The sequence below is a fragment of the Oncorhynchus gorbuscha genome, linkage group LG08 (genome assembly GCF_021184085.1).
Source record: "Oncorhynchus gorbuscha isolate QuinsamMale2020 ecotype Even-year linkage group LG08, OgorEven_v1.0, whole genome shotgun sequence".
Lineage (NCBI taxonomy): Eukaryota > Metazoa > Chordata > Actinopteri > Salmoniformes > Salmonidae > Oncorhynchus > Oncorhynchus gorbuscha.
This window is the reverse complement of record NC_060180.1, coordinates 47,751,148-47,764,232: the sequence shown is the minus strand read 5'-3', so window position 1 is coordinate 47,764,232 and position 13,085 is coordinate 47,751,148. Positions and strand designations below refer to the sequence as shown.

At 44.1% G+C, this 13,085-nt stretch overlaps 1 protein-coding gene across 1 annotated transcript in view; it reads left to right on the top strand.

Annotated features, from left to right (window-relative positions):
* Nucleotides 1–725: 725 nt before the first annotated feature.
* LOC124041748 (arf-GAP with GTPase, ANK repeat and PH domain-containing protein 3-like) overlaps nucleotides 726–13,085 on the top strand; it is a 238,369-nt gene continuing 226,009 nt past the window's right edge. The window contains exon 1 of the mRNA XM_046359704.1: nucleotides 726–1,576. Coding sequence (XP_046215660.1) covers nucleotides 1,207–1,576 — 370 coding nt within the window. The 5' untranslated portion in view covers nucleotides 726–1,206. The remainder of the gene's footprint in view (nucleotides 1,577–13,085) is intronic.

The window sequence follows — 13,085 nt, the reverse complement described above, 5'->3', positions numbered from 1 at the left end:
GTAATGGAATATCTCTCTGTAAAGCTGGTTAGTGTGTCTTGCTAGTGATATTTATAAATATTCGGAGATCAGCCATGTTGCATTTCAGAAGGCTCCTTTTCAACTTAATTTGCTGAAGAGTGTTCTGTATGTTTTTTAAACTTTAACACTGCTCACATAATTTCCTTAGAGAATCATGATTAGTTTTGTCCTTTCAGGGATAAGCATTAGAAGGGACCCTCCTCTGAGAATAGTCTGAACTCAATATATGAAAGCAGAAATAGTCTAAATGTCACATTTGGTTGTATGTTATATAGGTCAAAATAGTGTTGATTGTTTGGTACGTCTGACAAGATTTCCCTCATGGTATTGTGTCAAATTAAAGGATGAAAAATGTGGAAGACACACGAAGATGATAACAACATTGTTTTTTTAGGTAAACTATAAGAGAGGAGACACCAGAACAACTGGCAGCCGAGTGCATAATGTGTGTGTGTGGCCTATTGCGGAGGTGGTGCAAGGGAATATAGAAATATAGTATCCTACATAAAATGTATTAGAGTCATTTTTTTCCCCTTATCATCCCAATGATTTGGTTGCGTAACTGTCAGGTAGGCTAGGTTATAAAAAATTATGAGCACGTTGCTTTATTCTTCCTCCACATAAGCATCCAATCAAAGAACATCCTCCCCCATCTCAAGTAGACTACAATTACGTGATGGGTGACGTTACAAAATGCGGAGGAGGGCGCTGGGCAGGGACCACTTGGACCAAAGAGGACTCGACGTGATTTAATTTCAACGCAGAAACAACGGATTCAGTAGGCAGTGGACCCGGGCGTCTTGCCGAAGCCAAAGCCCATTGTCTGCTTTTGACAGAGCAGCCAAGGAAAACCGTTCGATTAAATCACTAAAAGGGAGCGGATAGCCATGAGAATGAGTATCTAGTGGTAGGCAGGCATTGCGGTTTGTGTTTTACAGAAAAGGGCAGGACACGGCCAAAGCGCTTAGTACATAGCTTATAACGGAAAATGAACCACGTCAAGTTTTAATAATATGAGTAAGAACCGCGTTGTGTTGCAATTGGCGACCAATTGATGCGTCTGTGCCGTCTCGTTTTCAGACCACTAGTTCCCGCGGACTCCTTTTGATCACATCATTTTGAAATTGTTACGTCGAGTCTATTAATTTATTTTCCTATTCTAAAGAGTTACTTGTTCAAACCAAGATGAATTTCCAATCGGGGTCGGTGTCCGGTATCTCGCAGCAGTCCCAACCGGCCATGTCCACCCCAGGCACGGTCCCAGCGCCCGTTCCGGTACCAGTACCCCAGTCCATCCCGTCCCAGTTCGGATCAGGATCATCCGGAGGCTCAGGGCAGGGTCAGTTCGGTTCGGGAACAGTATCGGGCCAGGCTTCCCAGGCCGGCCAACAAGGCAACCAGCAGTTTGTTTTGTCCAACTCGGCAGCCATCCGGGCTGAGATCCATCGGTTCGAATCGGTCCACCCGAACATTTACTCAATCTACGACCTGATCGAACGCATTGATGACCTGGCCCTCCAGAACCAGATCCGAGAACATGTGATCTCTATTGAAGGTGAGCAGCAGGGGAAGCATATATTGTCACAAGTACTCGCAGTCACCCCCAGTATTGTCGGTCATCTCCATGATGGCCAATAGCAACATTGTCGCCATGGAGGTAGCCTACAACTCTTTGTTTGGTGACCACAGTCTCACGTTCTGATACAGGCAGATGCATTATTATATCTGGATTTGATATGCCTGATTGTTCTCTTGTCATTAGTGGTGAATATAAAAATGTTGCTCCTGAACCAGAACAGTGTTGAACCACCATTTCCTTTGCATTTATTTTGTATTGCTTCTCAGCACAACACAGAATATGCCTTAGTTGTGACATATAGTAGGCCGACACAGAGACATAGATGTCACAATTGACACAATAACAAGTCACCAAACAACACTTACAGAATGAGAATGACCGCAGAAAACATATATGCGTGGATACTTGCTGTACATTGAAATCTGAGTTCAATAGCCTACAGATTTGCGTAATGACTCTTCACTGCCAGCAGCACACACTAATTCTCAAACACACAGTAAGGGCACCCATTTCTTAGCATGCCACTCAAACCATTATACTCCACATCCCCTGTGATATAGGGGTTTTGATTCAGCCCAACACTATAAACTGTGCTGAGACTTAAAGAGATATAGGGATTATGACAACTCGCATACACAAAGTCCAATGCACGTTTCCACCGCCACCTCTATCCATTTTCTAAATGTTTGAATTAGTCTCAATTGGCTTAAATCTTCATTTGGATTTAGAAACTAATTTGCACACTCGTGTTTAAGGATTTAAGATAAAGAGCTGGTCTTAGTGGCGGCACAGGCTTATGCTAACAACAAGTGTTTACCAACGCATTTTGTTTCTTGCATAGGAGACTGAAAAAGTAGCCACAGAGTTCAAATCAGAGGGACGGGTTTTGTGTGTGTGTGTGTGTGTGTGTGTGTGTGTGTGTGTGTGTGTGTGTGTGTGTGTGTGTGTGTGTGTGTGTGTGTGTGTGTGTGTGTGTGTGTGTGTGTGTGTGTGTGTGTGTGTGTGTGTGTGTGTGTGTGTGGTAATAGTACCTGTAACATGACATAGGTCAAGGGTCAAAGTCATTGAAAAAAAAGAGGAACTGAACAAACCTATGATTCGGACCAGGCCCAAATCCCTGACACTCTGAGGATGAACAGGCGGCTTTATAGAGGCTGGCATGCGGGACACCTGATGAGACTACAGTATCAGTCAACATTTTGGACACACCTACTTATTCCAGGGTTTGTTTTTCTTTATTTTTACTATTTTCTACATTGTATAATAGTAGTGAAGACATGAAATTAAATAAAACTATGAAATAACACGTATGGAATCATTTACTATCCAGAAAAAGAAAAAAAAATCAAAATATATTTTAAATTCTTCAAAGGAACCACCCTTTGCCTTGATGACAGCTTTGCACACTCTTGGCATTCTCTCAACCAGCTTCACCTAGAATGCTTTTCCACATATGCTGAGCACTTGTTGGCTGCTTTTCCTTCACTCTGCAGTCCAACTCATCCCAAACCATCTCAATTGGGTTGAGGTTGGGTGATTGTGGAAGCCAGGTCATCTGATGCAGTACTCAATCACTCTCCTTGGTGAAATAGCCCTAACACAGCCTGGAGGTGTGTTGGGTCATTGTCCTATTGAAAAACAAATGATAGTCACACTAAGCGCAAACCAGATGGGATGGCATATTGCTGCAGAATGCTGTGGTAGCCATGCTGGTTAAGTGTACCTTGAATTCTTATAAAATCACTGACAGTGTCACCAGCAAATCAGCCCCACACCATCACACCTCCTCCATGCTTCAAGGTGGGAACCACACATGCGGCGATCATCCGTTCACCTACTCTGTGTCTCATAGAGACACGGCGGTTGGAGCCAAAAATCTCACATTTGGACACATCAGACCAAATGACAGATTTCCACCAGTCTAATGTCCATTGCCCATGTTTCTCTGCCCAAGCAAGTCTCTTCTTATTATTGGTGTCCTTTAGTAGTGGTTTCTTTGCAGAAATTTGACCATGAATGCCTGATTCACGCAGTCTCCTTTGAACAGTTGATGTGTCCGTTCATTGAATTTTGTGAAGCTCTAATGAACTTATTCTCTGCAGCAGAGGTAACTCTGTGTCTTCCTTTCCTGTGGCGGTCCTCATGAGAGCTAGTTTCACCATATTTCTTGATGGTTTTTGCGACTGCTCTTGAAGAGTCTTTGACCTTCATGTCTTAAAGTAAGGATGCACTGTCGTTTCTCTTTTCTTATTTGAGCTGTTCTTTCCATAATATGGCACTTGGTATTTTATCAAATAGAGCTATCTTCTGTATGACACCCCTACCATGTCACAGCAGAACTGATTGGCTCAAACGCATGAAGAAAGAAATAAATTCCACACATTAATGTTTAACAAGGCACACCTGTTAATTGAAATGCATTCCAGGTGACTGCCTCATGAAGCTGGCTGAGAGAATGTCAAGAGTGTGCAAAGCTGTCATCAAGGCAAAGGGTGGCTACTTTGATGAATCTCAAATATAAAATGTATTTTGATTTGTTTAACACCTTTTTGGTTACTACATGATTCCATATGTGTTATTTCATAGTTTTGAAGTCTTCACAATTATTCTGCAATGTAAAAAATTAAGAATAACCCTTGAATGAGTAGTTGTGTCAACTTTTTACTGGTACTGTACATATCCCAACTAGAAGCCATGGATTACAGTCAACATGCTCACTGAGCTAAAGGCTCGAGCTGCCGCTTTCAAGGAGTGGGACACTAATCCGGACACTTATAAGAAATCCCGCTAAGCTCTCCGATTAACCATCAAATAGGCAAAGCGTCAATACAGGACCAAGATGAAATCCTACTGCACTGGCTCTGACGCTCGTCGGATGTTGCAGGGATTGCAAACTATCACAGATTACAAAAGGAAACCCAGCTGAGAGCCAGCCAGATGAGCTAAATTACTTCTATGTTAAATTCAAGGCAAGCAACACTGAACCATGTATGAGAGCACCAGCTGTTCCGGATGACTGTGTCATCACACTTTCTATGTAAGTAAGACCTGTAAACAGGTTCACATTCACAAGGCCGCAGGGCCAGATGGATTACCATGACATGTACTCTGAGCATTTGCTGACAGCTGGCAAGTGTCTTCACTGACATTTTCAACCTCTCCCAGACCGCCTAAAATACCTACATGTTTCAAGCAGACAACCATAGTCCCTGTGCCCAAGAATGCCAAGGTAACCTGTTAAATGACTATTGCCCTGTAGCACTCACATTTGTAGCCATGAAATCTTTTGAACGAATGGTCATTGCTCACCTCAACACAGTCATCCTAGACATCCTGGACCCACTCAAATTCACATACCGCACCAACAGATCCACAGATGACGCAATCTCTATTGCTCTCCACATTGCCCTTTACCACCTGGATAAAATGAACACCTACGTGAGAATGCTGTTCATTGACTGCAGCTCAGAGTTCAACACCAGTGCCCTCCAATATATTCACTAAATTAACGACCCTGGGATTAAACAACCACATCTGTAACTGGATTCTGGACTTCCTGACAGTCCGCCCTCAGGTGGTGAGGGTAGGCAACAACACATTCGCCATGCTGACCTTCAACACGAGGGCCTCTCAGGGGTGTGTGCTTAGTCCCCTCCTGTACTCTTTGTTCATCTCGACTGCGTGACTGCAGAGGACTCCAACACCATCATTTAAGTTTGCTGACGACACAATGTTGGTAGGCCTGATCACCGATGACGATGAGACGCCCTACAGGGAGGAGGTCAGAGACCTGGCAGTGTGGTGCCAGTACAACAACCTCTGTCTCAACGTCAGCAAGACAAAGGAGCTAATCATGGACTACAGGAAACTGACTGCCGAGCACGCCCCCATTCACGTCGACAGGGCTGTAGTGGAGTGGGCCGAGAGCTTCATGTTCCTCGCTAAGGACCTCTAATGGTCCAAATACCCCAACATAGTCGTGAAGAGGGCACAACAACCCCTCTGTCCCCTCAGGAGGCTGAAAAGATTTGGCATGGGCCCTCAGATCCTCAAGTTCTACAGCTGCACCATTGAGAGCATCTTGACTGGCTGCATCACCCCTTGGTATGGCAACAGCTTGGCATCTGACCGCAATACGCTATAGAGAGTAGTGTGTACATCACTGGGGCAAAGCTCCCTGCCATCCAGGTCCTCTATACCAGGCAGTGTCAGAAGGCCCTAAAAATTGTCAGACTCCACACGCCCAAGTCATAGACTGTTCTATCGTACGGGAGGCGCTAAGGCTCCTGAACAGCTTCTACCATCAAGCCATAAGACTGCTGAACAGTAAATCAAATGGCTATCCAAACTATTTGCACTGACTCCCTTTTTTTGCACTGACTCTCTTGCACTGGCTCTATGCACACTCAGTAGTCTCTACTGACACATACTACACTGACACTTCACCGCGCACACACACACACACTACAACCGCTCACACATGCATATTGACACCACACACACAGACACTCTTTCACACACGCTGCTGCTACTATTTTTATCTATCCTGATTGGCTAGTCACTTTCACCCCAAACTACATCAAATCAATTTTATTCGTCACATGCGCCAAATACAACAGATAAAATCAAAGTTTATTTGTCACGTGTGCCAACTACAACAGGTGTAGTAGACCTTACAGTGAAATGCTTACTTACAGGCTCTAACCAATAGTGCAAAAAAGGTATTAGGTGAACAATAGGTAGGTAAAGAAATAAAACAACAGTAAAAAGACAGGCTACAAAAGTAGCGAGGCTATAAAAGTAGAGAGGATACATACAGACACCGGTTAGTCAGGCTGATTGAGGTAGTTTGTAGATATGGTTAAAGTGACTATGCATATATGATAAACAGAGAGTAGCAGCAGCGTAAAAAGAGGGGTTGTTGGGGGGGGCACACAATGCAAATAGTCCAGGTTGCCATTTGATTACCTGTTCAGGAGTCTTATGGCTTGGGGATAAAAACTGTTGAGAAGCCTTTTTGTCCTAGACTTGGCACTCCGGAACCGCTTGCCATGCTGTAGTAGAGAGAACAGTCTATGACTGGGGTGGCAGGGGTCTTTGACACTTTTAGGGCCTTCCTCTGTCACCACCTGGTGTAGAGGTCCTGGATGGCAGGCAGCTTAGCCCCAGTGATGTACTGGGCCATATGTACTACTCTCTGTAGTGCCTTGCAGTCAGAGGCCGAGCAATTGCCGTACCAGGCAGTTATGCAACTAGTCAGGATGCTATCGATGTTGCAGCTGTAGAACCAAATCTTTTTAGTTTTTCTGAGGGGGAATAGGCTTTGTTCTGCTCTCTTCACGACTGTCTTGGTGTGTTTGGACCATTCTAGTTTGTTGTTGATGTGGACCCCAAGGAACTTGAAGCTCTCAACCTGCTCCACTATAGCCCCGTCGATGAGAATGGGCGTGTGCTCGGTCCTCCTTTTCCTGTAGTCCACAATCATCTCCTTAGTCTTGGTTACATTGAGGGATAGGTTGTTATTCTGGCACCACCCGGTCAGGTCTTTGACCTCCACCGACAACGACGAGACAGCCTATAGGGAGATCAGGCCTACCACTGTCATCTGCAAACTTCATGATGGTGTTGGAGTCGTGCCTGGCCGTGCAGTCGTGGGTGAACAGGGAGTACAGGAGAGGCCTGAGCACGCACCCATGTGGAGCTCCAGTGTTGAGGATCAGCGTGGCAGATGTGTTGCTACCTACCCTCACCACGGCCCGTCAGGAAGTCCAGGGTCCAGTTGCAGAGGGAGGTGTTTAGTCCCAGGATCCTTAGCTTAACATGAGAAAGCCACAGGTTCAATTTCACAGAGGAAGAATTTTCCCATGTCTCAGTGCAGCATATCAATACATTGGAGCAATGCTATTATTCACAGGTATAAAACTTAGCAACAAAGTAGTAAGAGAACAGGTAGAATCAATTGGGTTGTTTGACAGAAATCAATATCTGTGCTAGACTTGCTAGAGTGACACTCACTGTTGTATGGTTTTGATTACTATTGAGTAGAGCTGCAGTTATATTAGATTTGATCTTTGGATTAGACTGGGTACGCTGTGTATTGTCACTAACCATAACCTTGTTTCCATCGGCTTCAACCTCCAAGTTACATGGACAAACACTTCTTTATTCCCTATTTAAATGTCAATTACCTCATTTTTCTTGAGAAACGGAGAAACTGCTTCACAGTGTCGGTTCAGTAGCAACTGTACTCAGGCGTGAACCACTAGTGTATGAGACGTGTTCCCTTGGCGTGGGTGTAACCGGTGTGAAATGGCAAGCTAGTTAGCAGTGGATGCTAGTAGCATTTCAAATCGGTGACGTCACTCGCTCAGACCTGGAAGTAGTTGTTTCCCTTGCTCTGCAAGGGCCGCGGCTTTTGTGGAGCGATGGGTAACGATGCTTCATGACTGACTGACTTATCGACGTGTTCATAAGGCCCCTAGTTCGAGGGCCAAGGAGAAGGATGGAAATAACACTGTTACATTGATGCTGTTGACCCAGATTGCTAAAAATTTGCCTGCCCAGCTGCTGGGGTTGCTGTGGAGAAGGTCAAAGGGGGGTGAGTGTAACCAATGTGAAATGGCTAGCTAGTTAGCGGTGCACGCTAGTAGCGTTTCAATAGGTGATGTCACTCGCTCTTAGACTTTGAAGTAGTTGTTTCCCTTACTTTGTGGGAGGCAGTTGTTGATGTTTTTAGAGGGTCCCTGGTTCGAGCCCAGGTTGGGGCAAGGAGAGGGACCGACGCAACACTGTTACATTGGTAAATGATGAGATATTTTTATTTTTTATTTTACCTTTATTTAACTAGGCAAGTCAGTTAAGAACAAATTCTTATTTTCAATGACGGCCTAGGAACAGTGGGTTAACTGCCTGTTCAGGGGCAGAACAACAGATTTGTACCTTGTCAGCTCGGGGGTTTGAACTTGCAACCTTCCGGCTACAAGTCCAATGCTCTAACCACTAGGCTACCCTAACAACCGGTGCCACATACCATCATAACATTCACCTTGGTTTACACAGCAGTGTTGGGGTTGGTCCTCTAGTACTTGTCATGGATGTGGCAAGATAAAACCTGTGACTTGTGAAGTCACAGCTTGGGTAGTGCCTCCTTTTAGGCTTTGAGGAATAGCACCGACTTGGTTTTGTACAAATGGTGACATAATTTTCTCCATGAAGGCAAGGCTTTATGCAATGGCTTGATAGGGTAACACTAGATCCTTTTATGTCGCCCTCTTACAAAATGCAGCGCATTTGCTTTAATGAGATTTGAGCCGTTTTCTGGTTCACTGCCTAGTCGTAGTGTGTGACACGAATTAGTATCTATAATTTCCCTTCTAAAACCGGATAGTTTTGAGCATCTTCAAATTATACAAAAAAAGTGATTTGTTTTGAGCTGAGAGCCAGTTAATAGTGTGGTTGTGTACCTTTATAACAACGTTGAGTGCCCCAAGAACAATGCGCGTCTATGATTACTTTTTGTCAGCAAGCTCCCCATATTAAGATGCAATCGTCTTGGACATACCATGTGTTTTAGCATTCTAATGTATCCTGCAGTGCTGTAATGTCCCCGTTTGCAGAAAGCTTTAACAGGAGAAATTAGTGTAGTTGACAGAATTCACCTGTATGGTAGAACTGCACATTCCCCTTCAATCTTGCATCATTGCTGAGTCTCTGTTGCTAAGAAACCGCTGGCTCTCATGCCTTCATTTGAAAGTGCTAGAGAGAATAAAAATTCTACCACCCTCAAAAAAGGCAGCGTCCTTTTTATCATATCTTCTTTGTGAATTGAGGTTTTCACCTAGTGGAAAACATCCTTTAAAAAAAATAATTATTGGAGACCGATCGTACTCAGTAGTAAAAGTACTAGGTGATGTTTCCCTTGTCACCACTCCCTTTGCAGTAGTGGTTGATATTCCATGCACTAGTTGGTCTCAGTGAGCAAATTTACTGCAATCACAAGAACCGAGACAAAGGTGCAGCAGGAGATCGCGTTGGCTTTTTTTGCGATCAAAGTTTCATTGGTTTAGCAAATACAGCACAACCAAGGCTTTTCACCATCATACAAACAATGTAGTGCACAAAACAACAATGACCCTTAGCTAATATGAACGTTTAATCTGGTTTGTTTGCAGATCAGTCCGATGTAACAGACCAGCCATTAGTGCAACATTTTCTGTTACCGAGAAAGATGGTAAGCTATGAATGTGCGTTTTTTTGGAGAAGCGCGTAATGCATGTATAGAAAGAAGCGTGTTAAGGGGAAGAACACAATGTGCGTTCCACTAGAAGCCTCTGTCAAAGATTCCATAGATTTTTAGGTGGAACACTTAACATTACCCTCTCCAACCTGCTCCAACCTCCAACCTGTGTGTGTTTGTCTGATCAGAGGGGTTAGGATCAAAGCAGGAGATGAATATGGGTCCATTTGTGATTGTCATGCATAATGACCGCTATGACCAATGGCTCATTGTCCCTGGCAGTAATACAGAAGGACCAGAGCGATAATCATGTGCAGTCGACTGTTACCCAAATCTAAAAAGAAGCTGAATCTGATCAGTCGGTCATTAAAATATCCTCTGTTTGACTTCTGGGCCTTGTTTCTAATCTAATTAGAAGAAGAGATGACTTATTCATTGTTTTAATGTATCTTTAATTAACTGATTGTTATGCGTACTATGCTAATATACAGCTGATAATCATCAGGCAAGAGATGATATTACATCCCCTCTGTATAATTGATTTGTTTTAAAACAGAGGGGGACGCCGACCGGAGTTAAGACTTTCACCTCAGGTGTGAATGAGATTTTTCTAGGTCAAAGGCTGGGAAGAGAGGCTTGTTATTTTTGAAACTGTAGTATCGTTCACACCTCGTAACCCCAATGGAATTACCGGTAGTCAGGATTCTAATCAGGGTATGCTTGCTTTAGAAAGGAAAAAGCACTTTTGTGTTAGCTGTGAAAAGTGTGAAACTAACATCCAGATTGTTGAGATACAGAAGCAGCTCCTCACAGATTGTTATCTCTAATGTGATTTCAGTGTTTATTTTTAGACAGTCATTTCAACGAGGGCCGGGGTAGTGTTCCATTAATAAGACTGCTTGCCTTGGGAATATTGCTAGTTTCTTTTGTTTCCCCGGTTTCATTTGGCGACGGCTGTTCTAATTGCGACCCTCATTTGTGTTTCATCTTACCTTCTACATTCATACTAAACTGGAAAGTTCTCTTGAGGTTGCCCTGCTTTCTTATAGTAAAGAATCTCAGGTTTTCAATTGTCTTGTATTTGAGGTATGTCCAACGATGATGTTGTAGTCGACGGTTGTAGAGTAAAAACCAAACAACCATGAAACAGCAGTTTTTTACAATAGCATATAGTGCATTCGGGAAAGTATTCAGACTCCTTGACTTTTCCCTCATTTTGTTAGGTTACAGCATTGTTCTAAAATATTCTACATACAATACCCCATAATGACAAAGCGAAAACAAGTTTAGACATTTTAGACATTCAGACCCTTCGATATGAGACTCGAAGTTGAGCTCAGGTGCATCGTTTCCATTGATCATCCTTGAGATGTTTCTACAACTTAATTGGTGTCCACCTGTGGCAAATTCAATTGATTGGACATGATTTGGAAAGCCACACACCGCTCTATATAAGGTCCCACAGTTGACAGTTCATGTCAGAGAAAAAATCAAGCCAAGAGGTCAAAGGAAATGTCCATAGAGCTTTGAGAAAGGATTGTGTCGATGCACAGATCTGGGGAAGGGTACAAAAACATTTCTGTAGCATTGAAGGTCCCCAAGAACATAGTAGCCTCCATCATTCTTAAATGGAAGAAGTTTGGAACCACCAAGACTCCTCCTAGAGCTGGCCGTCTGGCCAAACTGAGCAATCGGGGGAGAAGGGCCTTGGTCAGGAAGGTGACCAAGAACCTGATGGTCACTCTGACAGAGCACCAGAGTCCGTCTGTGGAGATGGGAGAAACTTTCAGAAGAACAATTACCTCTGCAGCACTTTACCAATCAGGACTTTATGGTAGAGTGGCCATAAAGTCCTCAGTAAAAGACACATGACCGCCCACTTGGAGTTTGCCAAAAGGCACCTAAAGACTCTCCGACCATGAGAAACAAGATTCTCTGCTCTGATGAAACCAAGAGTGAACTCTTTGGCCTGAGTGCCAAGCGTCACATCTGGAGGAAACCTGTCACCATCCCTACAGTGAAGCATGGTGTTGGGAACATCATGCTGTGGGGATGTTTTTCAGGTGCAGCGACTGGGAGACTAGTCAGGATGGAGGGAAAGAAGAATGGAACAAAGTAGAGAGAACCTTGATGAAAACCTGCTCCAGAGCACTCAGGACTTCCGACTGGGGCGAAGGTTCACCTTCCAACAGGACAGCAACCCTAAGCACACAACCAAGACAACACAGGAGTGGCTTCGGGACTAGTCTCTGAATGTCCTTGAGTTGCCCAGTCAGAGCCCAGACACAAACCCGATTGAACATCTCTGGAGAGACCTGAAAATAGCTGCGCAGCGACTCTCCCCATCCAACCTGGCAGAGTTTGAGAGGATCTGCAGAGAAGAATGGGAGAAACTCCCCAAATACAAGTCATTATGTGGTATTGTGTGTAGATTGATGGATCCTCAATATACGCAATCCATTTTAGAATAAGGCTGTAATATAAATAAAATGTGGGAAAAGTGAAGGGGCCTGAATACTTTCCGAATGCACTGTATGTTCATTGTTCTTTTACTATTCATGAACCTTAATTTGTGTTTGTAACTGGCATTGGCTCTTAGAAAACCCTGGCATCCAATGTTAAAGAAAGGGCAAGTGGCCTTACCTCCTGAACCCACAACGGCGCAAGTAGGGATGCAGAATGGGGATCTCAAGCATGGGCTAACAAGCCTGCACTCACTTCAATTTTGAGTCGAGCACAATGGTACATTGTGCACAGAAATGCCAGTAGAGAGGACACCGAGAGATGCAGAGGAGACACACATAGAGCGGGAGAGGGAGCGATAGGGAGAAGACACAGGGGAGCCCAGCCTGCTGCCAGAGTGTGGCACATGACATAAGTTGTCCTCTGGCACAAGCAGCCTGCCCATACACTATGCATCTCTCCAAGTCAATTACCAGACTGAACGTAGCGCCTCTACAGGCCCGCAAGAACCTAGTGACAACATTGCGTCTCTCCCTCTTTTTGCAATGGAAAAAAAGTCATTGATTTCTCCTCATAGCCATTATGTTGAAATGAGACTGAAATGACTGTAATTGCAGTCCTGCTCAGTGATGTCGATCATTTTAAGTGGCGTTGTGGCAATTACTGTTTGCATTGTCAATGCTCTCAGGGTGATGCTGACACCGCCTATCAGGCTGATAGTTAAAACGAACATTAAAGGCGATAAGGCCTACTCCTCTAGATTTCTTTTCTCCTGGGGTAGTATGG